The following is a 25110-nucleotide window of genomic DNA, read 5'->3' on the forward strand; positions in this document are numbered from 1 at the left end:
TGTTTAACTTCTAATTTTTAAGCTTTTTTGAGATTCACCAAAATATCATATGTTTGATATAAATTACAGTTACAATATTAAATGGTCTTCTATCATGTATACTTTTATATATTGAGATGTCTCTATACTGAAATTCTTGGACTTATTTTTCTACACACCTTCGTATGCAATGATATACAATACACAGCCGTTTGGTTAGTATAAGTTTTATTGACAGGACCTTGAATGGTAACTTAATGTATATATAGATGTGTTGATTTATTGATAGTATATACTTCCAAGGCACTATTGGCTATCTTCCAACATGTCATCCAAAAATGATGATGGAGGTTGAAACTCCAATTTATTACTTTCGTGTGTTTTTTAGTTGGTTCTCTGGGAATCTCCTGATCGAAGTTGTTGTATGAATTATCTTCATTGAATCTTAATACAGTATTGTCATCGAATGTGTTATTATCTATATTTAGAGTTAAAATCGAGTTATTTTTACCATGGTATCTAGTAGGGGAGATATGTCTTCTATCAGGAGATATACTTCTATCAGGAGATATGCTTCTTTCTGGTCTGTTAAACTCAGCATTGTTTCTATGACCCAATGGAGATTTAGATATAGACTCCCTTGTGTCCTTTACAAATCTTGATTTTCTCTTTTCTTGTTGATTTAGAATTTCTAATGTTGGTGATATGAATAATGAGACGTTATTGGTAGTGGCCTTTTTCTTTGGTGTGCCGGAATCCTGGATAACATCGAATGGATTTTGTATTACACTATTATTGAAATATTCTGTGTTACTTGTATCATGACCAGCATCTTGGAAACCATTGTATTTTAATTTCATAGGACTACGTGTTGGACTCAATGGCATACCGTCATGCGTTCTTTCAAAGTCGTTGTTGAAATCATCATCATACAAACTGTTGTTCATTATTGATGAATTGGTATTATATGCTGCCTTAAATGGATCTTCCAAGTCATATGCTTCTGTCAAATATGTGTATCTTGTTGATTTAAGGTTATTATATAATCTCCAAATTAGTATGAACAGCAATATAGCACCAAATATTGCCCCAAAACAAATAAAAACCGTACCATCAATGTCATCCGATCTCCATATATTAGGATTATTTTCAGCTGAAGGTGCAATTATTGATGGGATAGATATAGCTGATGAAGTCAATGAAGTTGTCAAAATCGATGTAGTTGATGCAGTTGAAATAGAAGATGTTATGGAAACAGATTCCGAGGTCAGTGTAGTCGATTGCGTATGCGTAGTGCTAGTTGTAGTGGTAACCAAAGAGGGCAAACCTCTTCTCTTAATATATTTGTCTACATTCATGACTTGTACTCTAAAGATGGCTTGTATTGTAGCTTGCAATATTTATAAAGTTATCAGATCTTGTAGAGTTGGCGCAAATAGAGTGAATGCAAAAGTAAGAATATCTATGTGTTTTCCTATTCCAGGATGTATTTAATGGTCATATAGTATAAAGAAACTACTCATCTCGGTTATCATTAAGTGTACCTTAAACCCCTAGAAAAATCGTTAGTTGTTACGTATTCAATTAAGTATATTGTGAGATGTATCGATTTTAATGAATTCATTCTTTATTATGTCTTTTTCCTTATCTGGCGGTATTCGGCGATAGAAGCATCACGCCTTTATAACCTTCAGAGTCGCTAATAGCTTTATGAAATAAACTGATTCTATCAATTTGTATTAGTGAATTAACAACAATTTAATTTCTAGCTAGATAATTGTTTTATAATCGTGGGAAATCTAGTATTTAAAGGTATTGGGTATATCTTGCTTTTAGCAGACGTTGTATACAAAATTGGTACATCGTCAAACTTAAAGGCCAGTTAATCTGCCTTGCAATTTCTAACTACTGAGAAACCTGTTTCCACGAATGCAACACAAGACATATATTCCTCCATTGAACTTTTCACCAGTTGTCAGTACTGATGTATCTCTCTATCGGTCTGGTTATCCCATGCCATTGAACTACTCATTTATCAAGGATAGATTAAATTTGAAGACGATCATATACGTTGGTGACAAGGAGGATTTAACCGATGAGTATTCTGAATTTTTGAAAGCAGAAGGGATTGAATTCTATCATGTTTTCATGGACTCTTGCAGAGATAAAAACATCAATTCACAAATTAATACAGTCTTGGAGATAATACTGGACATTGATAACTATCCTATTCTCATACATTCCAACAAGGGTAAACACAGAGTCGGTATAATTGTTGGTATAATTCGTAAAGTTTTACAAGGATGGTCAACAGCAGGTATATATCAAGAATATAGCATATTTTCAGGTGGTTTGAAAGGGGATGCAGATTTAGAGTTTATCACAATGTTTGAGACCCATATGAGCGTACGAAAGGACAAGATACCGAAATACGTTACTGATTCTTTAAATATATAATGAATGAATAAGAGAAATGACTGAAAAAAACAACTCAATAACATAAAAGGAGTTAATAAATATTGAATAGGAATATTTATTTTTGATTTTGAAGTAACAATGAAAACAAAGACATGCAAAGCTAGCCTTGTGTATATAAATTGTAAAAAGTAGCATAAATCAAACGATATTATTTAAGTCGAGAATGATAAAGAACCACCGATTTTGTGGACTGGTTCATTCAAGTTTAGAGCGTTGAAAGAAGCACCAATACCTACATTAATACCCTTTCTCAATTGTTGCTTGTATGCTAAAGCTAGAATACCAGTGTCTTGGATCTTTGCTTTAATTTGAGAGGATTCGTCTGGAATATATTTAGTTGCAAATTCAATGCTAGTGTTCTTGTGGTCTGGGATGTATTTGCATACGGTCGTAGCTTTAGCACCGATTTGTAAGACGTCTGAAACATTTTGGAATAACGAAATAGTACTCAAATGTTTGTCAGTATAAGAGACACCGACGGTGTAGTCAGCTTGTTTGTAAGCTAAAGCTACTAGATAGCTTGATAGAGAACCTTGTGTGATATCGTAACTCAATTGAGCACCACCGACTACACCATCACGAGCAATGGTGAAGTCACCAATAAAACTTGGTTTATTGATCAAGGTGAAGTTACCTCTAGCAGTCAAGAAATCTTGAGTGAAAGATAAATTCAATTTAGCATCCTTTGAGACATCTGGAACAATCGAGGTGATCAATTCAGTCTTTAAGCCCTTAGTCAAGATATCATCGACTTCGATCTTAGTGGCAATGTTATCGCTGTTAGCAACAGATTGAGTTAATGATAAACCAGTGGATTTATCATTAAATTTGGTCTCAATAGTAGTAGATAAAGGAGAACCAGCTTTTTGTTGTTTAGTCTTAATATCGAACTTGACACCGTTCTTAGCAGTTGTAGAGATGTCCAAAGCTAATGGTTGACCATGGTAATAGTCAGCATTGATTAAAGAATTGACATCTTTAGTGATATTGTTGAAAGTTGGTGGGGCCATATTTACCTATATTTTATCTGTAGGGGGGTGAGTTGTGAGATTAACTGATAGTTATTTTGATTGTGTACAAATTAGTTGGTTCAAAATAACAAAAAAAATTGTGGTTGTTTAACAACAAGAAATAGGCCTTTAAGGAATCCTATATATATATATATATATATGATATATAAATACAAATTTAAGATACCAACTTAGGCAAAATAGCAGTTGCAACTCTGAATGACCACTAAGAACAAGAGAGAGATATTTAATTTGTGTTCATTACCCCCAGAAGGAAAGTAAAGACACCTTTGATTGCTGGAAATACAAAACAGCAAAACAACAAAACAAATATAGTAGGCTACAGAGTAAAGAGATCCATCCAATTACCCTATTAAAATCCAGAAATCCAATTTCGAATAAGATGGGATTCAAGAAACGGATCAGATTCCTCTCTCTGCTGCTGTTGAAAGAAGTAAGAAGCAAACAAGAAATGACACAGTAAGAAGTGTTTGAGTTAGAAGTCAAAATACAACGTTCATTATGCACACACGATCGTTTCTTACACCAGTAAGACACGGTTGTTGTGTTTATGATATTGTATAATTGTATAATTGTATGCCGTGTGTTGGATTGGGCTGGGTTGTTTTTCAAGATGGCAAACACCGCAAGGTCTTGTGACAACCCCAAAACAGTATGATTCTGTGGGTTATGCACATTTACCTCTTCAATTGGTCTCTGTGTTAACCAGAAGATCATTGTCATCGTCACCCATGAACTCAGTTTGATTTTGAAAAGTCGTTCCTCTTGTTAATTCTCAATTGGGTTAATCGCAACTGCATGTGTTCTCGGTGTTAAAAGGAAATAACAAGAACGCACAACATATACATAATAAACGATTTGACATGTGCTATGTTGTTCTCGTTGCACTTAAGCTGTGTATTGCATATATATGTATGTATTGTATGTATTGTATGTATGTGAAGGTAGATGGATAGATGCAAGTAAAAACACCTTTAGTTACTAGTCTGATATGAAGAGTGAGCCTTGTGCTGACATTTAAGACTCTCGAAATCTTGATTGTCGGGCAACAATTGGGTCCATGGTTGAATGTGTGTTATTACAGTTAAATCGGTATGTCTTATGGAGCACTTTGCTGACAAACATGTGCATGTTTCTTATATACTATTACCTCTGATGATGATGTGTTAACATTGTAACGTCTTGTTGAAAATGGACGTGGATACTTCGACTTTAGCATTACCCGGACTGGAATTATTTGCTTATGATCTAACATTATAATTAAATATAAAAGTAAATATGTACACTATATTATATCATTATAATAATAATAATTATATACAGACGTTGACTAGCTAACTAACTACAAAGGGGTGCAAACAATTTAACGCCGTAGATATGAGTTCAAGCACTGAGTATAATGATATAGATGAGCAGTTGTTACACGAAAATTTTAGCGTCGTAGAGTTCTCAAATGATTTATTAACAACAGTCTCTTCTAATGATAGTTTATTCTTTCAATTACCATTGAAGAAGATGAATTATGAATTGGAGGAAATCGAAAAAAGAATAGAAAAGTTGATCAAAACATATTCAATGGATTTGGTTAATCAATTCTATAAGAAGAAAAATGTCAATTCTGTTATGCAGAAGGAATTGCATTCCATTTTACATTATTTAAATATATCTTACAATAGATTGAATGATGATATTATATTGAAATATGACAAAATTAAAAAATTACAAAATATATTGAACAAGATTCATCAAACTTCAAATCTTCTAAGGGATTCAATGATTTTTCTACATTTAGTTAATAAAATGATGAAAATTAAATTGAATATGAATAATATTTTAGAATTATCAATTTTACAATCACAATTAAATTATATTTTATCAAATAATTTAAATTTAATCACTTTGAAACTAATTAAAAAGTTGAAAAATGATATCTTAGTTAAAAATGAAAAAGAGTTAGTATCTTTCACGTCAATAAACATCATTAAAATGTTCAATGCAGATTCCACAACAGAAGTTGATTATTCAAGAAACTCAGAATTAGCAATTTTAATTCATTCCTTAGGTCTCATATCAAAAAATGACTTTGTTTCAAATATTAATAAAATACTCAACGTTATAATATTATCAACAAGCCAATCCTTGTCTAAATCAATAAACTCAATTAAAATCTTACCATCTCTATTTGATAATACTATTTTACCAAATGCAACAAAAATATATCAATTGGAAAACTTATTGAAATCCATACAACTAGAAAATGAGAATGGTACATTTTTCACAGAATTCATAAATTTACAGAGATCCAAACCATTACAATCATCGTCATCAATTGCATTACGTAAAGCCAATAAATCATTGTTAGACATATATTGGTCTTCAGTGTCATCTTTGTATAAAAAGGATTTTGAAATTACTATTAACAGAGGTGGTCCAGTTGGTAAGTCTCTGATAACGAACAAAAGTTTCATTATAGATACATTTAAGGATAAATTGTCCACTGAAATCACAATTGATAAATCTGAATCTGTCAATTTCAGCAATTACATTGAAGTAATGTCCAATTCAATTGTAATTTTATCAAAAAAGAACTAATTTCTATAATTAAGATAACTACTGTTAGGAAAGTAGTTTATAGAGTGTTTTGAAAATGTCTTTGTTGTAGGTATGTGTAATTTGTTAGTGAAAATGTATGAAATTATTTTATGCAGTTATACATGTAGTAAGTATATATTTATATACCATCGATTTTGCTGTTATAGATTATTCAGTTCTGAATTATGGTTGCAGCAGCATCTTTTAATGGATTCAACGTTTCCTTCTTTTTATTCTTCTTACCACCACGTTTATTAAACATCTTCTTCTTTTCCTTTTTCAGTGTCTTCAGTAGCTGTTCACGTTCTTTAATCTTTTCCTTTGCCAACTTTTTAGCAACCCTTTGTTTCTTACCTGGTCTTCGTTTCCTTAGTATGTTTGCTCTCTCATTTAATTCATTTATCTTTTTATTATAATCCTCAAGAACAATAATTTTATGTTTCTTCCCTGGTCTATTAATATTTATAGCTTTATCTTCGAATATAGCATCAAATTCTATAGCACTTTTCTCAAAATTTCGTTTGTCATCTTCTGTATATGTTGCAAAGTAATAAGAATCAGGTCTTTCCGTATTTGTAATTTCAGGTGACGGTTCTCTTAAAGAAATTTTCATCAGTTTAACTTCTGATCCTCCTCTACCCGCAATGTCTTCTGAATTTGTCTCTACCTGGTCAACATTACTGATGGGGAAAGAAGCTCCAAATGAGAATAGTGGGAAATCAAATTCATCGTGAACCTGATTATTTTCTTCATCATCATTTTCATTATTACTATCTCCCTTATTACTATCTTCCTTATTATTTATATTGTCAACTTCAACTATTTCAAAGATTGGTTCTGCTAAAATTACTCTATTATTGCCTTCTAATGATTCATCATCTATTGTAGAAAAGGGTTCATCATATAGATCTTTTCTCGATACTCTAGATTTATTATATTTCGTAAAATAAATATGTTAGTAAAATTGTTTGATGATGACACTGCGTTTATTTATCCTGGAAAATACAATGTTTACATACATTTTCAGATGATTCATTGTTGGTAGTAGTTATCACTGATATAATTCTATTTGTAAAATATGTATCTAGACAGCTATCCATTCTTAACTTTAAAACGAATCATTTTTCGTTCTTAAATACAATTGAAGCTCATCGCAAAATATTTTAATCGTTGAATTTTCAGTGACGGAAAAAAATATTACAGAGTGAGAAGAAATAATATAAATATCATTCCTGAAGGTAATATAATAATAGTTTAATTTATATTTATATGCTTTATTTTATTGTTTTATAAATTGTAATTTACAGAATTTATCTTTATTTATTTATTGTAATCATATTTATCACAAAAACAGTTCTTATTTTGAGATTAAGCTAATTAAAATTATTTACTAATTCTTGATTTCATGTTTTGCAAAAATTCACGGTAACTTTCACTGTTTAAGACTTTATCTTCAACTAAAGCACTTGTAGCCCATAATCTTAATGTAGCCACTTCTCTGGCGGAGGCGTGATTGACCGGTTCGCTTAAAGAAGCACCTCTAACAATGTAAAGAGTTTGGTATGTAACAATGTCATCATGTTCTCTGATCTTCGCAATAATGTTTCTAACTCTTTCATTAAATTCAGAGTTTTCAAGGACTGGTAACTCTTGCTTACCAATAGGAACTTGAATAATGTCATTAATACCAAATACATCTGCAACTAATTCAGGAACGGCATCACCACCAATCCACAAGAATAGCTCATTACCGTTATCAATGATGTACAAACCATATCTCTCAAATATGGTAGCACTGGCGTTAATTGGTTGTGGTAAGACTATTTGTCCGTTTTCATCTGGTAAACCAGCTTCATCAACCATATCATGTAACGAATATACTCTGGCATATATATTTTTTATCAAGTATTTCAATGGCATAGATTCAATGTTGTTTAATGCGATAGCTCTGTGATCACTTGGAACAATACCTTGTCTAAATGCCATATGTTTACTTAAAGAATGCATTAGTAATGGGAACATTCTCAAGTTTGCACATAATCTTAATGGAGCACCACCTGCAGTATTTGATACTACCATATCCTTTTTGTAAACGGCCAAAATTTCTTGAACTGACTTGCTCAAGAATAATCTAGCATCTTCCAAACTTGAATTCAAAGCTTTCTCGACTGCTTTGTCGGCAAAGTAGTTGGTCATTGCCAGTTGATCGGCAGAAGCATAGACTTCTAATAAGGAGTCAGTAGTTGGTAAGGCTAATGTAATAACCCTGATTCTACGTTGGCCAGTATTAGCTGATAATAACACAGCTACTTGAACAAAACAGTATTCTGTAGTAATTGGTTCATCAACATTAAATTCATAAACATATGATTGATCTCTTGGCATTGTAGAAAATGAACATAAATCTGAGGATCTGTTGAAGAAATGACCATAAAATGAAGTCATTCTTAGACCGGTACTACCACGAGCTCTCATGACAGTTTCCATTGATAAGTCCATGGATAAGTGCTTAGAAAATTCTTTTGTGAATTTAGTAACATCAGCCATATGAGCAGCAGAGAAACCTGGGTAAAAATGTGTTTGACCAGAAGTGAAACGAGTTAAGTTTGTTAATGTAGCAACGTCCATATATTCTTCAGAAGCCAAAAACAAATCTACAGTGACTTGTGATTTAGAACAGTCAATAGCAAATGTTTTGTAGAAAGCATCCTGACAGGATAGCAATTGAGAAGATTCTTTGTTGGTATTGACAACACCGGCTTCATTTCTTTTAGATAACTTACCTACACCGATGTTTGGTAAGGTAGATGAAATAACAATGATCTTACCACCAATACCTGAAATTAAATTAAATACCGATTTTAAACTTGGACCCAATGCAAATTTGTTCATTACATTGAATTTGAAAATCTCTGGAATCATATTTAATAGTTTTTCAATATTATTTCTACGGTCTATTAGAGGAATTAACATTGAGGTTGGTTTTGGTAAGAAAGCTTCTTCTAAGTCACCAATGTCCATCATCTTAATTTGATCAGAAACTTCATCAGCAGGAATTGAGAAATAATGAATAGAATTATCGACACATACAATGGAAATTCTTGTTCTTTCATCACGATTTGGAATGCTATCCAAAGTTTCTAGAATAGTTCTAGTTGCAGTAGCCAATAAACCGTTCTTAATTGCGTTTTGTGAAACATCTAAGATGAAAGAGTAAACAGCTGGTGGTGGCTGCCTCAAAGCGTATTCCTTTGGAGCTATGTATTCCATGACAGCATGTTTAACTTCATTTCTTTCATATCTATTAGATGGAGCACCGCCACCCATAGTTTGATCGAATAACATTGGCACATCATTAGCCAAACGACAAAAGTTACATCTCCATTTTCTGTTTTGATCGGTGAAAGTGACGAATGGATTCATGTATGATCTGCAACGTCTACAACGAACAATCAAACCATCTTCATTTAATGGAGGAGCCTCGGTGTCGTCATTTAAGAATTGATAAGGTCTAATGACTAAAGCTAATGGTAATTTAGATTTTTTCAATAGAGAACTATTCTTTGGAATTGCATTTAGAGTGGATCTAACATAAGCTGGAGGGGTATTAGCTGTCTCGGATGGGACCAACATTTTGTCCGCAGGAACCATTAATGGAGGTGGCGGTAAGGACAAATCGGTAATTGGAGGAGGCAAGTCGACTAACAAGTCGATTGGATACAATTGGTTCATTGGTTTATTAGTTTTTGAATAATTCAATTGTTGATTTTGATTTTGTCCGTAGTTGCTTTGTTGTGGCAAACCGCCTGCAACAGCACCAGCTCCAGCGCCGCCACCCATTTGTTGTTGTTGCTGTTGTTGTTGATATGCCATACTTGGGTCGCTAGTTGGTACATTATGCAATTGCATATTGCTCATTACAGTGGCAGCTTGGTCGATTTGATAATTCAACTGTTGTTGAGCTGGAGTGAAAACCCTAGCTTGTTGAGGTTGTCCTTGTTGTCCCTGTAGAGGTTGCATAGATTGCCCTTGTAGTTGCCCTTGTTGACCTTGCGATGGGTCAAAACCTTGTTGCATGTACTGCTGTTGACCTTGTTGTTGGATATGATGGTCTTGACCTAGTTGTTGATCATAAATTTGTGCATTGGGATCATTTGGGAAACCCATTTGACCTTGAATATTAGCATTAATATTACCTACATCACCACCCAAGAAGTTTTGAGTACCTTGCTGAATATAATTGCTATCCTGAGAATAGCCCACCATGGACGGATAGACACGCTTCTTATGAGACATACGGATTCCTGGTTATTTTTTGTTTGTTTTAGTATAACTTTATGGCTTCTATTACAAATTCAATTCACAACCAGTATCAATTGAACCAGTTTAAAATATAATAGTGGATTACACGGATCTCTTAATTAACAATTAACGGTGAATTAATTATATATATTATTTGAAAAGAATTTGGAATATCAAAGGATTCTTTAAAGTAAACTTTGAATAAAATAATATTATAAATATATATACATGCAGAGAAGGCTCGAATTGAACTGAATTATGTAAATATAGATGTTATTGTTAAAAAATAAAATATAATAAAATGTAATAAAATGTGATAGAATGAAATAAAATAATATAAAATAAAATAAAATACGAATTGTTTAGAAATAATATTGTGTTATTTTCCAATTTACAGTGTGGGATAATAGAATACAATATCTGTAACTACAACTATATACATAGATAATATTATCCGAGTATCTTGTGTGGTGCTTATTCCTTACTACTAAGATAATTTAAAACAAAGCAGGAAACTTCGTTGAAAAGAGAGAGATAGAGTCGGGTAACATGGCGAAACACCGTTACTTTCTGGTGGGATCTCAGGTTTAAGGCCGGGTACCGTTGATTTTGACTTGAGATACATCGGGGGAAAAGGAGAGAGACCCGGGGCGAGAGCGTTTGTCATTACCCTGGCCAGCGAGTTGGTATTACCCAGACTCGCTTGTGAAAGGAATGTGACACGTTGCCAAGCTGGTTACCTGTTGGCAGGAGAGCGGGTAAATTGCCTGTGTTTAGGCGGGTAAATGTTTCATTGGGTCATATGCACTGCATATGTATAGATAATATTAATGAAATGCATGTCTATTGGCAAACATCAGTAATCGCCACTACTATTTGCTGTGTCTTCTTGTTTGGTTATTATCAGCAGCATTTGTTTCTTCTCCGTAGACATCTTTTTGGGCTGTATATGCTTAGATTCTGTGTCCAGATGTGGTATACGCTGAGGTAACCCTAGGGCTGTTTGGTTATAATAGGGTTGATATTGGGAAATACAGAATCTGAAAAGGAATCTTGTTCCAGATTCCGACAAACCCTAAATTTCACTTATAATGGAGAGTGAAAAAAAATAACAGTAAGAAGCAATGGGCTAACTAGGAAATAGGGTACTCAAATATATACTTCTCACTATATAAAATCGTCTGTTAGTATTAGTCGATGTGCATATCGGAGTCCTTGACTGATACACTAACTGGATACAGAAAACTTTCAAGATAATGCCTCCTTTACCAGATACCAAAAAAAAGGAACAACTAGAAATCTTTAATTTGCAAGAAATTGCTATTGTCACTTCTCCATGTATTATTATTCATGGTAAATGTTTGAGCAACAATGGTTCCAAAACCATCCAAGTACAACACCAATCGCTTCCTACTCTAACCTATCCTGTAGATGAGAATTTTTTTAAGATCACTTGTCATTTGCAACCAGGTGAAAATACGCTAACGATGGTTACGGACACAAATTTATTCAAAATCATCAAATGTATCTACACTCCAATGTACCAAAATTTACCTGTTCATTTATGTCTGTTGATAGCGAGAGACTCTCCTTTGCTTTTCGATTCTCCAAAGTCACAGATACAGAAGGAAGGTGGTAATAACCTAGATCTGGCTATTCGAAAACTGAGAATGGCAGGTAGGTTAATGCAAGCGTTCACTAATGAACAGATGTTACGTGCAGGTTTTGGTCAAAGATGTTTTCAATTTGTAGAGGAATACGCATTGGATACTATCTTCCAATCAAGCCAAGAAATGAGAAACACTATCAAGATCCATATCTTGAGATCTGATAAAACTACTAAAGAAATAAGAGACTATAACATTGCACAACAAAATAAAGATGCGAAGAATTCGGGTGGCTTGTTTGATATTGCAATGAATTGTGTTAGAGGAAGTGAGTTTTTCAATCAACCAGGCTTAAAAAAACCAGTTCAAGCTGCTGTAATGTTCATGGATACTCATTGGGACGGTAAGATGATTACAGGTCATGCTGCGTTAGGTGGTGGTACATCTGATATTAAATTGGCTATATTTGGTTCTCATGGTATGTATTCATGGCCAACATGTATGGAACAATTATTACCTTATATGTTAGATACTACTAAAAGTTCTACTAAGGAAGTTGCAAATGATTGTAATGAATGTGGGTCTCATTGGGAATGTTGCGTAGTTACTATGGGAGCGTTTATGCACGAGATTGGACATTTATTAGGATGTCCGCATGAAGAAAATGGTGTGATGTTAAGAGATTATGTCAGGTTGAATAGATCATTTTTGACAAGAGAATCATTCTGTCTCAGAACTAACTCAAACGGTGCAAAACCACCAATATATCCAAGAGAAGAATGTACTTGGCATAGATTAGATTTATTAAGATTTTTGTATCATCCATCTTTCACTCTGCCCCAGGATTTCTATGATCCTTCATTTTTGCGACCTTCTAAGATAAATTCAGATGGTTTGACGCAACCGGCATTATTTCCATTAGGGAATGGGTCTTGCATGATTAAATCTGAAGGTGGAATATATTGTATTGAAATAATATGTGGCGATTTAACAAGAGCTTATATTGAATATTTACCAAAATCCTTGGGTGGAACAGGAACTCAAAAGGAGGTGATTCTATCGTTACAAGATTTAAGATCTAGAATCCCGCCAAATCACCTTGAAAAACATGCTAATGATTTTAAAATTGGTATTTTGTGCACAAATGGCCCTAATAAAACATTTGACAACTTCCCAAATCTGTTAAATATTTCTACTATTTCCATGGCTAAATACAACTACCCTGGTAATGTTAAAGGTATTAAATCGCCATTGTTAGGTAATTCAAATAGAGGTAGTGAATTTGACATCATACCGATCAATATTAAAAATATCACAATGGTAAGAGTATATTATGGCAGTGCCCTTGATGGTCTACGATTTTACCAAAGAACAGATGATCCAAATAAACCACCATCTATCCCTCCAAGAACTTATGTTAGCGGTTTGAAGGATTCGATGAAGAATTTTTCAATCAATGATAAAAACACATATAATGTTTTAATTGGCAATGAGACAACGAATTTTAGTGACATTAACTTGGAAAATGGAGAGATCATCAAAGAGTTCAATGTCAGATGCGGCGCTTGGATTGATGGTATACAGATTGTAACAAGCCGTGGACGCAGCAGTCCTATGTTTGGGAACGCAAATGGTGGTAGTCTTGGACAGTTGAAGGCACCTCATGGTCAACAAATTTTGGGTATATATGGTAGAAAAAGTAATTGGATGGATGCGATTGGTATAGTTTATGGTAACATATAAATAAACGTCAGATCATTTGTTTACTCTACTTAAATGCAAGTTCTTACACTCTTAGGATTTTAACTATTTTGGATTTCATTTATATTTTTCGCAAAGAAGTTACTTGTTAACTATGTGTTACGTAATATATACATGAATTTTAATAAATGAGTTTTTTTAGTCTATAAATTGTTAAAATATATATTTTATTTCAAATATTCAAAATCATCTTTTGTGAAGGGTTTTCTACTTAAAGGCATGGTGTGCAAATGCTTGTTCTTTTTAATGATATATTTATTAACATTTGGGCTCATTGGAAGGTCCACTAAAGAATCAAAGCTTACACTTCTATGAATTAAACTCGAGCAATTATTTTCATTGCTTAAAGTTCTGGCTAATTTGGTTGGAATCTCAGAGTAATGTTTTTCTTTGTAGACCAATCCGACTTCTTTTACTTTAGTAGTATTTATTGAGTTTTGGGGCAATTGAACGAATGTATCCAATTTCTCAACATACTCATATAGCGACCAAGATATTCCATAAGGTTTTATATCCAGACAGTAAACACAATGTAGGGGTATATCAATATCAGCAATTATGTCTTTACTAATGTTTAAAAAGTAACCTAAAAGCACTCTTGCTGGGACAGGATGTGTCACAATTAAAACACTATCTTTTAATCTTTCAATTTCATTGATTACTGTCCGTAGGCGGTTAATGACATCTAAATATGATTCCCCGCCGTTACCGGGATACTTGTATCTCAGTGTATCATTTTGTTTCTTTTCAAATTCTATTGGATAATACTCTTTAAAATCAGAATGTGATAAACTGTCAAAATCGCCAGCATTAATCTCATCTAACATTCTAATTTGTTTTATTTGATATTTATTTTCATCAAAATATTGGACACTCTCAATAGCTCTCTTCCTCATACTAGACCAAATATGGAATTCATCATTTTCTTCTTCTTCTACTTCTTCTACTTCATTATTCGTATCAATGGTAATATTATTTTCTCCATATCTTTCAATCATTCTTAAATATTCTTTCTTTTGAGTTTCATCTGACTTTATTTTATAATTATTTTGTTCAATAAGTTTTTGGTCATCAATAAAATTCTTTAACGCTTTTGAGTATTTTTTACCTCTTTTTGTTAGATAAGAATCACCACCCATTTTAACCTCTAAATTATATTTACTTTCTCCATTTCTTGTAATCCAAATTTTTCTTTCATTCAAATTAAAGTTCATTAAATAATATAAGGTTTCAGATGTTAAAAACCCATTTAATTTATAAGTGATTATTTTTTCACCAACATCTATCATTTTAATATAAGATAAATTTTCACTGTCTTCAATTGACTCATAAACTTTTTTATAATTCTTTAATCTTTCTTCAAAATCAATTAATGAATCAACTGGATCTTTATATATATAATCTGGCCCAGATATTTTTAGTTTAATATTTTTTTTAGTCAGTTCTTCATTCGAACAAATTGTCTCAAGAAATACAACATTAATTTTATTTGACCTATTTTTAATTTGTTGGAATAATAATCTTCTTCTTTCCTTTGTTGTATTAGTAGCATCAAAAATAGCAACAGCACCATCTTTTACCAATAAATAATTTAGTAATTCTTCCAAAGTATCTAATGCCCATTTGTCCCGTAACTGTAAATATTTTTCATTATTAGCATTAAAAAAATCAGAAGTTTGTTCTTCTAATTTATTTTCTTTTGAAAAAGTTCTTCTTGTATTACCAACATTGAATGCTTTACAGTTAAACATCATAAAATTTAAATATCTTGATAATTTATTTGTAATAAATGATTTACCAGATGCAGGTAAACCACACATTACAATGATTAATTTTTTTTCAATGTCATCATTTGTAAGTAAACCATATGGAGATTTTTTAGATTTTGTTAAACCTGGTATATCAAATGAGGAAGATCTGTAATTGACATTTTTATCTTTAACTTTAAGCTTCAGTTTATTTATTTTATTATTATCGACCTGATTTTGCGTTTGTGTATGCGTATGCGGTTGTGTTTGTGATTGAATTTGATTTATGTTAACGTCACTTGTGAAAGGCGTCTGTAAGGGGGTATTTTTTGGAGTAAAGTCCATTGTATATTGTTTGACTTTATCTTATGTTTCAGAATTTGTTACCTTTGGTGTTTTTAATTAACAATTATGAGAATAGATAAATTCATTGTAAATTAATATAAATACGACTGAATTATTTTAAGCAAAAACTAACTTAACAAACATATATATTTATATATGTTTGTATAATATCATTTACGGAATTCACTATATAAAATATATATAATTAATAGCAACAATATTTTAGCCGCCTATATATGCATGCTAAAATAAAACTATATAGTATAACTATAATAATAACTCAAACTGAATGAAGATCAATTATGTTAACCATTTATGACACAAAAATATAATACTAAAGCCGATCAATCAATCGATCATTTCCAATATATGGTAACGTTATTAAAATGTATGACCCTATGACAATGAACTGGCTCTTACTTATCTCTGACAAATGTAATGCATCCATTGTTCAACAGGCAATCATTATTTCTTCGTCTTTCAGAACTCAATATTTCAGACACAGTCATACTTTATGTTGTCAATTCCTTCTTGTAACCTTTGAAGATACACATCCTCTCCCACAAACGTACTGGTTTCGAAACCTTTCACTGTATGTCCCATATTCGTAATTACCTTCTTAATGGATTAAACAAATCTTTGCATTTAGTGGGGCGAGGGATGGAAAAGAGGAGGAAGAGAAAGTGGGATAGTTTCGATAAATCTCATTTTTTCATTTCGTGTCATTTAAATTTAAATTAATTTACTAATTTAAACATTCTTGTTATAGTTTCTGCTTTTGTTTCTTTGCTAATTTTTGGCCCCCCACAAATTTCCTAATTGGTCCTTTCATCTCGTCCCCGCTTCTGTGCGGGGCTTCCCTTGTCTTTTCTAGAAATGAAAATTACGTAAAATTTATTTATATATAAGAAAAGCAAGAAAGAAGAGTCATTTAAGCTACTGTATATTGCTTTTATGACGATAGTGAAATTGTCTTCTATTACGTTGCGAGTGTTTTTATAAATTAGTTTAGTTTTGCTTAGTTTATTTATTATTGATAGTCGACGTGTCATCCATGTTCCTAATATAGATGTTCGATGGTATATTTGCTTTTAATTGCGAATCGTTATTAATATCTTGTATTGATGATGTTGTTGTTATGGTGTTTGTTTGATTATCGAGTCTTGGAATGCTAGTATCCGGGTCAACATCATTGACTATATCATTGGTAATTGTTGGTTGGAGATCTTTATTTTGTAATGTCCTTGATCTTGTTGTATTATCTGTTGATGTTGATTTTAATACGTCAATGGTGTTTTCATTGGTGTTGAATTTTGACAGAGGTGATGATGAGGATGCTTCAGTAGTATTATCCAAGCAATATTGACATTTCTTCTTATAATCGTTGGACATACTGATTAGATTTTTAAGATGCCTGTAAAATGTGGTTAATGTGTTCAATGAATCTGTTTTTAATACAATATTCGTTCTTCTGTTGATTAAACTGTTATTTGTGCATTGGATTGTAACTTTATAACCATGTCCGCTAGGTTTACTTTTCTTATTATTGTTAATGTCGTTACTCTCCACTGAGATGATTTCATTTAATGGAATTGAGCTCATTGGGATTAAATCTTTTTTCCTATCTGCTGTTTTAAATTCATGAAGATAACTGCCAGATAATACAAAACAACTTATAGAGTAATTTTTTAGATATTTCGAACGTTTATCAAAAAATGCAGAGAATATTTCATTATTAAGTGGATTGTTCATATTTTTGTAACTTATATCGTTAAATTTTCTCATTGGTGAATTTGGTATAATGAAGTTATTCAAATTTGAATTAATAAAGTTTTCCCATTCAAAACCAATGTCTTGTGATAAAATACTGGAATCCAGTGTTGTTATTAATTTATCAAACACTAACTGTGATTCTTGTCCACTTAATCTTGCATAAATGGTTATCGCATTTTGAAGCTCCATTACAATAACTTTCTCTAGTTCTAAACCTGAATTCTCTAAATTGTTGTAAGCTTCATGAAGAAAATTTTCTTCTGTCAATTGCTTTTTTATTTGCCTATCTAAAATGATTTTATTCAAATACGGATCATTCATTTTTTTAGTGTTACCAAATTTGCAATCGTCAATCGACTCTTCAAATTTATTTAACAAATTTGCTGTTATATGCAGTTGCTTATCACATGTATTTTTAAAATCAGATTCTAATGACTTGATTTCTTTTATCTTCACCGATAAATCTCCTCTTAGATCTTCTAGTCTCGGTATTAAATCAGAAGTCAGCTCTTTAGATGCCTTCAATGCGAATGCAGCCATTGAATTATGATATTTGGTCAAAATTGTAGGCAGATCTTGAATTGAACCATTGCCAAATGGTATAAAAAAGTTTTGTAATACTTTATCATTTTGTTGAGCTGGTTGATATTGATTCTCTATAGTGAAAAATGGGAAATTGATTGCCTGTAGCAACCTTAAATTGTGCCTGACAATTTCATCTTGCACAGATGCAAACTCTGTTAAGTATCCAATCAATGATTTAATAATACTTCTCCATGCATTGAATCTAGCCGCAAGAATATCGGTAGGTTGTGAATTTGTTGGAATTAAAATAACTAACGGGGATCTTGGGTCCTGTTGAACATTTGTTCCACTTGTTTTATTTATGCTATTACTTTTAATTGCTTGATTCAATTTTGAGACTCTACGTATAGATGTGTTTGTTAGAGAATTTCTGCTTAAAACAATATTCGGTAAATCCAAACCTGATGGTATTACTTTTTGTATATTTTCATTATGGATATTGTTGTTATTTAGAGATAATGATGGCTGTTGTTGTTGTTGTTGCTGAGACAAATAATCTGATATATTTGAAGAAAGCGTGTTTTGCAATGACATTGTTGAACTCACCTTATTCTATCTGTTATAGTTTATATTAACACCCTATCGTTATTAAAGAAAAGAAAATAATAGATAAAACTAATGTTATAAATGAATATGGGCTAGTGAGTGTCGAAGTGTATATGCACACCCTTATATAGATTAGTTATACGAATAAGTATATTGAATAAAGTTACAACATAAATTAAGCCTATATAGGATATATATAACACAAGAAATAAAAACGTTTATATTAATCATCTTCAAATTTGGATTCTTCTCAATCTTTATTTTTCATTTATTATCCATTTACGTTCCTTGAAAGGTAATTTCATTGATGCCAATTTTTCAAACGTTCCATAAATTTTGACAACAGAGTTCGTCAAAGAAATTAGGAACATATATCACAAAACAAAGAGAGGTTATATTAGAAAAATGAATAAGCTTAAATAAAAGTTGTGCTATACGTCTATACCCCATCGTTTCATTAGCTTTACTGTCCATGCAAATAGTTTCCTGCATACGACTGGCAATACATTTTGTTTAGGATAAAAGTGGTATTATCCAACCCTATGTTGTATGTAGGGTTATTTGTTACTTTTAGTAGTGATTGTGTTAGGGCATGCCACTCTTTTCAGGCCGGAAACCCTAAATTTGCTGGTCTTTCCCGATTCACTCATATGTCCGAAAAGGGAAATTCAGCATTCCCATCCCCCATCGCAGGTTTTTAACATATTTACATGCTCATATATATATATATATATATATTGGTGATATATATTGATATCTCTTGAACTATCAATTTAACCATTAGCTTAACCCTCTTTAAATCACTAGTTAGATATATCATTGAAATCACTTAATTCTGCTATCGATTAAATCGGAACCATCTTCTAGCTCTCACAGTGTGTGTAACTACATGACTATGCTTTATATGTCATGGGTATAAAGAAATTCTTCTCGAAGAAATCGTTAAAAACTGATAATGTCCAAACAGAAAATAATAAACAATTAGAAAGATATGAATTGCAAAATTCTATGATCCAAACTCCTTTTAATTGCAAGATAATGGTATTTATAACAAGAAGAAGAAGAAGAAAAATGTTTGGCAAAACCTCAATATTAAAGATAAATTATCAATTGAAAAGAAGAATAAGAATAAGGGTGCTGGCAATCAACTAACAATGACTCATGTGTTGGAGCTCCCACTTCCTACAATTGTGTTGATTTGTTTCATTGCCGTTATCATTCTATATTTAACAACATTGTTGCGGATGATAGTTAAAGATATTTCCAATTTATTGATTAAATTAAACGAATATGGTCTAATAAAATCACTTGTCTATAAAGATGCTAAGAAGACAACAAAACTTGATAATGATCTATTTGATATAAATAAACTTATGACAATAGCTTTCAATGCCATTCTCGGGACAGATAAAATTGGTTGGGTTGTATACTTACTCAGGTTCTTAGTTCAATAATCAATGTCATTTTAAATATTCTATCTAATATACCTACAGTCCCAAGTCTCTCTAGTGTAACTTTACTCTAAAGCAGTTTCCTTTTCTAATAATACTATGAACTGGTATAGTATGTACTTCGAAACTTGACGTGATTTTATTTATGTTCGATTCTTAGAAATTTTTAAAGCTATGCCTTAACTGAGAAAATGCCGTGCAAACCCGCATAAATGTTTCAAAATTTGAAAAATGAAAACAAGAAAAATTGAAAATATAAACAATTTTATAAGGCTTAATTGAGAGAACTCCAGTAATCAACGTATTTAAAACTGAGTTTACAAAACTTTTATTAATGTTTGTTTCCCCTAATTATATATATATGAATATGACTCTACGATCATTGTAAATTTATTAATTTAGGGAAGGAAAATCGAGTAACAGCATATTTATTTATCATTAATTTACGATTCTCATACCACAAAATTACAGGATGGGGGAAAATGAAAGCTCAAAAAACTTAAATGCATTATTAGAGGTTCTTTTGGGTTCTAAAGTGGATAATGTAGATTGCACAGAAGAATCTCTTTTAAAATTGATTGAGTTGAAGAAACAACAAGAAATAACAAAACAGCATTATTACCAATTAGAAATATCAAATGCATCGATTAATTTACTGAAATTAGCTATGAGCTATAAAATCCCTCCAAATCAAATATCATCTATGTTTATCAGTTCAAGTCGACAAGCAGCAGCTGGTGCTGTTAGCAGCAATAAAAACGTCACAATGGAGGAAAATACTCCCATTACAAAAATTAAGACTGAACCGTTATCTAAACAACCACTCTCATATCAATTCCCACCCCGTGCATCTCCGACCAATCAAGCTTCTAACCATATAACAAAAACTAAACATAAAAGAACAAACTCACCTGCTAGAATTGGTGCAAATGCAGTGGCTCTGTTAAATGACGCAAATGTTATAAACGAAGAGGAACCTCAGCCACAGATCCCTTCTTTTGATACCATGAATAACAATGTTTCCAGTTATAAGAATTTAAAGCAACCTCAGAAGGTGAAGTTGCATAAACGGAATATATCTCTTCCGATGAATACGAGTAACTATTATAATATGACAAATGTGATTGATTTTAACGTTGGTCAGGCATCAATAGCAGAAAATCTGACGATTAAGAATTTTTCGAATAAAACTAAAATGCCTTCAAATCAATCCGGAAATCATTTATTACCAACGATTTCTGCTGGTTCGTATCATCAGCGTACAAGATCTTCCAGCCCATTTAAAGTAGTTGATCTTAATCAAATTGAAATAGGGACTCAACAATTTAAGGAAAGTTTATCACCTGGTAAAGAAAAAGCGTTGACATTGGCACACCCTAAGTCAAGAGGAAATACCATCGAGAATACAGATGAGTTAACATACAGTGAAAAAAGTAGTGCTAACAATAGTCCCGTAAGGCCAACAAATTCTCAAAAGTTAGTTAGTAATATTATAAGCAGGGCTTGATCATACAATTGAAGTAACTTTAAATGAGTAGACATTAAATATATGATATGCAGGTAAATATTCTATAATTGACATATTTTAAATATACACTTAAAAGACTACATAAATAATTATTCAGCAGTTTCTCTATATTCATCCTCTGCCAGAATTTCCATTTCTTTCAAAGTCATATTTTCCCAAAGTGGTTCTCCGGTTTCAGGATTAAAATCACTTATGCAGTCAAATGATATTTGTTCAGGTGTCACTTGGCCAAGTTCATTGTTCACTTCTACAGCTAAAGAACGAATAACATTTTCATTCCCATTAGAAATAAACCATGAGCATAGGTCGTTGAGTAACACTTTATTATAGACGTAATATACATCGTGGAATCTGAAAATTTCGTGAACATCTAATAAACACCTTATTACTAGACGCTTACCACCTCTAAGAATATAATACACATACTTCCAAACTTTTAGTGTTAGTTCGAGATTTCTATGCAATGGATAACTCAGTGCTCGTTTGACACCTGAAATTACGCATGAACGAATTATGGAATTTTTAGAGCTATTCTGATTCATGATTGAAATTTGAGGTTCATCATTCAACTCTAATTGCTGATCAAGAAAAGAAATTTGAGGGCATAATTTACCAATAGTCCATGCACTTTCTGTTTGATGATTTCCTGTATTTTCCATCTGCTCAAAAATGTAAGCAAACAATACACTTAAAATAGTAACATATAAAGGTTTTAGATCTTTCACCAGATATTCTTTCTTTGGTAAATTTTTTTGCATCTGCTCTTGTTCTTTTTCTGTGAATTCAATTGGCATTGAACTATCCTGATTCCCTATTTCCTTAACCCATTTTAAGTATTGATCGATAACATTTGGCGTAAAATTCATAATTTCTTTAATTCCATTGAGTTCAAGGTCATCTTCGCTTCCGTGTTTTAATAACATCAAATCTGCCACATAATATTCAGGATCAAACTTTAGATTTTCCTTTCTTAATCGTTCTTCCACTCTCTCTTTTGCAGTAGCCTTTTCTGGTTCATCTAGTTCATTGATGTCATTGCCATTAGCTACAGATAATAAGATATCTGAGCTATACAAATTATCAAAACCATAAGTAGCATGGAGTAATGAACTTGATAGATTCTCTGAAACTGATTGTTCAATTTCCCAATTAAACTGCTCCCCGGAAAGACCAATTTCTTTTACTTCATTATTAATATTATTGGAACTTCCAACTTCCTGAATCAATGGACCCTTAGCTTGCTTAGTATCTTTTAGTTTAGTTAATTTATCAGCCCCTATAATATCACCCTCTCTAGCGAGTAACTTTGACGGGAAATCTAGATCCTCGAAATATTGACCTTTCTCTTCCTTTGGTATTTCAATGTGAATACTTTCATCGGCTGCTTTGTATTCAGCCTTGGCTCTCTCATCATCTACTAAGTTATGAGGAAATCGTAGCCTTAGATAGTAAGGTGCTAAATGAAAAACCAGAACATTATCAGTGGCGACGATTTCCATACCTGGTGCATTAAAACGAATGCTAGAAATTTTGACATCGATGATGACAAATTCATCGGTTTGGCTAACTTTAAAACTAGGAGTGATCATTTATTAAAAATGGATTCCTTACTTATGCAAGTCTGTCTTCAATTACCTGCTCATTCCTTACAATTGTAGATAGATCATGTAAAGTTTTAACTTTTGAATATCTCATATATTAAAACTGACATTACCTTTTTAATCATCTTAGTAATTAAATAACAGTTATTCTGAAAAATTTTAACTACGGGCTTATTTTGTTAGAAGGCGAGTTAACTCATCGCAAAATTATAATCATGACATTTACAAATTTACAGCATAAGGGCTATAAAAAATGTCAAGGAAATGCTACATCCAACTTGAACATAATATTGAACATTTGTAATAACTAGAAAAAGAGCATATCAAGATATTGTGTTGTATTCAATATGCCTGAAACGAGCAAGGCTCCAAAAAGAAGGTTTGTGGGATCAAGGAAAAAAAATGTGGACGTTATTCCTAATGCTGATGGAAATGTATCAACAATCATTCATACTCCTAGAAGACCAGCTACTGGTAAGGCTCTAAATACTATTCCTGATGATATATTAAATGATGAGGAGTTAAATGAAGCAATAAAGCTATTGCCCAACAATTATAACTTTGAATTACACAAGACGATATGGAACATTAAAAAATCTAATGCCAAAAGAGTTGCTTTACAAATGCCTGAAGGTTTACTAATATATTCATTAATTATCAGCGATATATTAGAACAATTTTGTGAATGTGAAACTGTGGTGATGGGAGATGTCTCCTACGGTGCTTGTTGTATTGATGATTTTACGGCAAGATCGTTAGACTGTGATTTTATTGTACATTATGCTCATTCTTGTTTGGTGCCAATCGATGTGACTACTATTAAAGTTTTATATGTTTTTGTAACTATTTACATCGAAGAACAGCATATTATTAAAACTTTGCAAAAAAATTTCAAAGGAGGTTCCCGTATCGCAACCTTTAGTACAATTCAGTTCAATCCAACTGTTCATAGCATCAAAGATAAATTAAAGAATGACAAAGAACATGTGTTATATATTATCCCACCTCAAATAAAGCCCCTTTCTAAAGGTGAAGTTTTGGGTTGCACTTCTCAAAGGTTGGATAAAAATCAAATAGATTATATGTTATATATTGGTGACGGTAGATTTCATTTAGAATCGCCAATGATTCACAATCCTGGAATTCCGGCCTTTCGTTACGATCCATATAGCAGGAAATTCACAAGAGAAACGTATGACCAATCTGAATTGGTAGAAGTTCGTTCGGAAGCTATTGAAAGTGCACGTTCAGCTCAAACAGTTGGTTTAATTCTAGGTGCTTTAGGAAGACAAGGTAACTTAGCAACTGTTGAAAATCTTGAAGCTAAATTAAAGAAAGCCGGTAAGAAAATTGTAAAGATTATTTTAAGTGAAATTTTTCCGCAAAAGTTAGCTATGTTCGATAAAATAGATGCTTTCATTCAGGTAGCATGTCCAAGGTTATCTATAGATTGGGGTTACGCCTTCAATAAGCCATTATTAACACCATATGAAGCCAATGTGTTATTAAATTTTGATGTTATGTTCACTAAGGATTATTATCCTATGGACTATTATGAAGAAAATGGTTACGGTAGAGGGCGTATCCCAGAGCATGCCATCGAAACTGATATTTAAAATATATATTGATTAACACATAATATGTACATAATTGTTGAGTAAAAAGAACAAAATATTTAATACTTAAACTTTTAAGTGTTGTCATGCGGTTGATGTTTTTAGATAGCTCATATAAAATTTTAAGAAAAAGTATATACAAAATGTAAATTATTTTTATATCGTGA

The 25110-nt window shown here is 32.0% G+C and overlaps 13 protein-coding genes across 13 annotated transcripts; 5 read left to right on the forward strand and 8 right to left on the reverse strand.

The window, feature by feature from the left end:
- Positions 1–233: 233 nt before the first annotated feature.
- Positions 234–1337, reverse strand: TPHA0C03170 (uncharacterized protein; the record flags this gene model as incomplete). The annotated part of the gene is made up of 1 exon (XM_003684856.1): positions 234–1337. One exon carries the CDS (start codon positions 1335–1337, stop codon positions 234–236), a length of 1104 nt encoding a protein of 367 aa, XP_003684904.1.
- A 571-nt stretch (positions 1338–1908) lies between these two features.
- Positions 1909–2436, forward strand: OCA2 (Oca2p; the record flags this gene model as incomplete). Its single annotated transcript, XM_003684857.1, has 1 exon — positions 1909–2436. One exon carries the CDS (start codon positions 1909–1911, stop codon positions 2434–2436), a length of 528 nt encoding a protein of 175 aa, XP_003684905.1.
- Positions 2437–2609: 173 nt separating this feature from the next.
- POR1 (porin POR1) lies at positions 2610–3467 on the reverse strand (the record flags this gene model as incomplete). The annotated part of the gene is made up of 1 exon (XM_003684858.1): positions 2610–3467. One exon carries the CDS (start codon positions 3465–3467, stop codon positions 2610–2612), a length of 858 nt encoding a protein of 285 aa, XP_003684906.1.
- A 261-nt stretch (positions 3468–3728) lies between these two features.
- Positions 3729–4211, reverse strand: TPHA0C03200 (uncharacterized protein; the record flags this gene model as incomplete). The annotated part of the gene is made up of 1 exon (XM_003684859.1): positions 3729–4211. One exon carries the CDS (start codon positions 4209–4211, stop codon positions 3729–3731), a length of 483 nt encoding a protein of 160 aa, XP_003684907.1.
- A 654-nt stretch (positions 4212–4865) lies between these two features.
- COG5 (Golgi transport complex subunit COG5) lies at positions 4866–6080 on the forward strand (the record flags this gene model as incomplete). Its single annotated transcript, XM_003684860.1, has 1 exon — positions 4866–6080. The coding sequence occupies one exon, from the start codon at positions 4866–4868 to the stop codon at positions 6078–6080; it is 1215 nt and encodes a 404-aa protein (XP_003684908.1).
- Positions 6081–6252: 172 nt separating this feature from the next.
- TPHA0C03220 (uncharacterized protein) lies at positions 6253–7116 on the reverse strand (the record flags this gene model as incomplete). Its single annotated transcript, XM_003684861.1, has 2 exons — positions 6253–7003; positions 7100–7116. 2 exons carry the CDS (start codon positions 7114–7116, stop codon positions 6253–6255), a joined length of 768 nt encoding a protein of 255 aa, XP_003684909.1.
- Positions 7117–7463: 347 nt separating this feature from the next.
- TPHA0C03230 (uncharacterized protein) lies at positions 7464–10376 on the reverse strand (the record flags this gene model as incomplete). Its single annotated transcript, XM_003684862.1, has 1 exon — positions 7464–10376. One exon carries the CDS (start codon positions 10374–10376, stop codon positions 7464–7466), a length of 2913 nt encoding a protein of 970 aa, XP_003684910.1.
- A 1262-nt stretch (positions 10377–11638) lies between these two features.
- Positions 11639–13732, forward strand: TPHA0C03240 (zinc metalloproteinase family protein; the record flags this gene model as incomplete). Its single annotated transcript, XM_003684863.1, has 1 exon — positions 11639–13732. One exon carries the CDS (start codon positions 11639–11641, stop codon positions 13730–13732), a length of 2094 nt encoding a protein of 697 aa, XP_003684911.1.
- A 185-nt stretch (positions 13733–13917) lies between these two features.
- TPHA0C03250 (uncharacterized protein) lies at positions 13918–15843 on the reverse strand (the record flags this gene model as incomplete). The annotated part of the gene is made up of 1 exon (XM_003684864.1): positions 13918–15843. One exon carries the CDS (start codon positions 15841–15843, stop codon positions 13918–13920), a length of 1926 nt encoding a protein of 641 aa, XP_003684912.1.
- A 1023-nt stretch (positions 15844–16866) lies between these two features.
- Positions 16867–18735, reverse strand: TPHA0C03270 (uncharacterized protein; the record flags this gene model as incomplete). The annotated part of the gene is made up of 1 exon (XM_003684865.1): positions 16867–18735. The coding sequence occupies one exon, from the start codon at positions 18733–18735 to the stop codon at positions 16867–16869; it is 1869 nt and encodes a 622-aa protein (XP_003684913.1).
- Positions 18736–20670: 1935 nt separating this feature from the next.
- TPHA0C03280 (uncharacterized protein) lies at positions 20671–21705 on the forward strand (the record flags this gene model as incomplete). Its single annotated transcript, XM_003684866.1, has 1 exon — positions 20671–21705. One exon carries the CDS (start codon positions 20671–20673, stop codon positions 21703–21705), a length of 1035 nt encoding a protein of 344 aa, XP_003684914.1.
- Positions 21706–21815: 110 nt separating this feature from the next.
- Positions 21816–23315, reverse strand: SHQ1 (Hsp90 cochaperone SHQ1; the record flags this gene model as incomplete). Its single annotated transcript, XM_003684867.1, has 1 exon — positions 21816–23315. The coding sequence occupies one exon, from the start codon at positions 23313–23315 to the stop codon at positions 21816–21818; it is 1500 nt and encodes a 499-aa protein (XP_003684915.1).
- A 359-nt stretch (positions 23316–23674) lies between these two features.
- Positions 23675–24943, forward strand: DPH1 (2-(3-amino-3-carboxypropyl)histidine synthase; the record flags this gene model as incomplete). Its single annotated transcript, XM_003684868.1, has 1 exon — positions 23675–24943. The coding sequence occupies one exon, from the start codon at positions 23675–23677 to the stop codon at positions 24941–24943; it is 1269 nt and encodes a 422-aa protein (XP_003684916.1).
- Between the last annotated feature and the right edge of the window lie 167 nt (positions 24944–25110).

The sequence above is a fragment of the Tetrapisispora phaffii genome, chromosome 3 (assembly GCF_000236905.1).
Source record: "Tetrapisispora phaffii CBS 4417 chromosome 3, complete genome".
Lineage (NCBI taxonomy): Eukaryota > Fungi > Ascomycota > Saccharomycetes > Saccharomycetales > Saccharomycetaceae > Tetrapisispora > Tetrapisispora phaffii.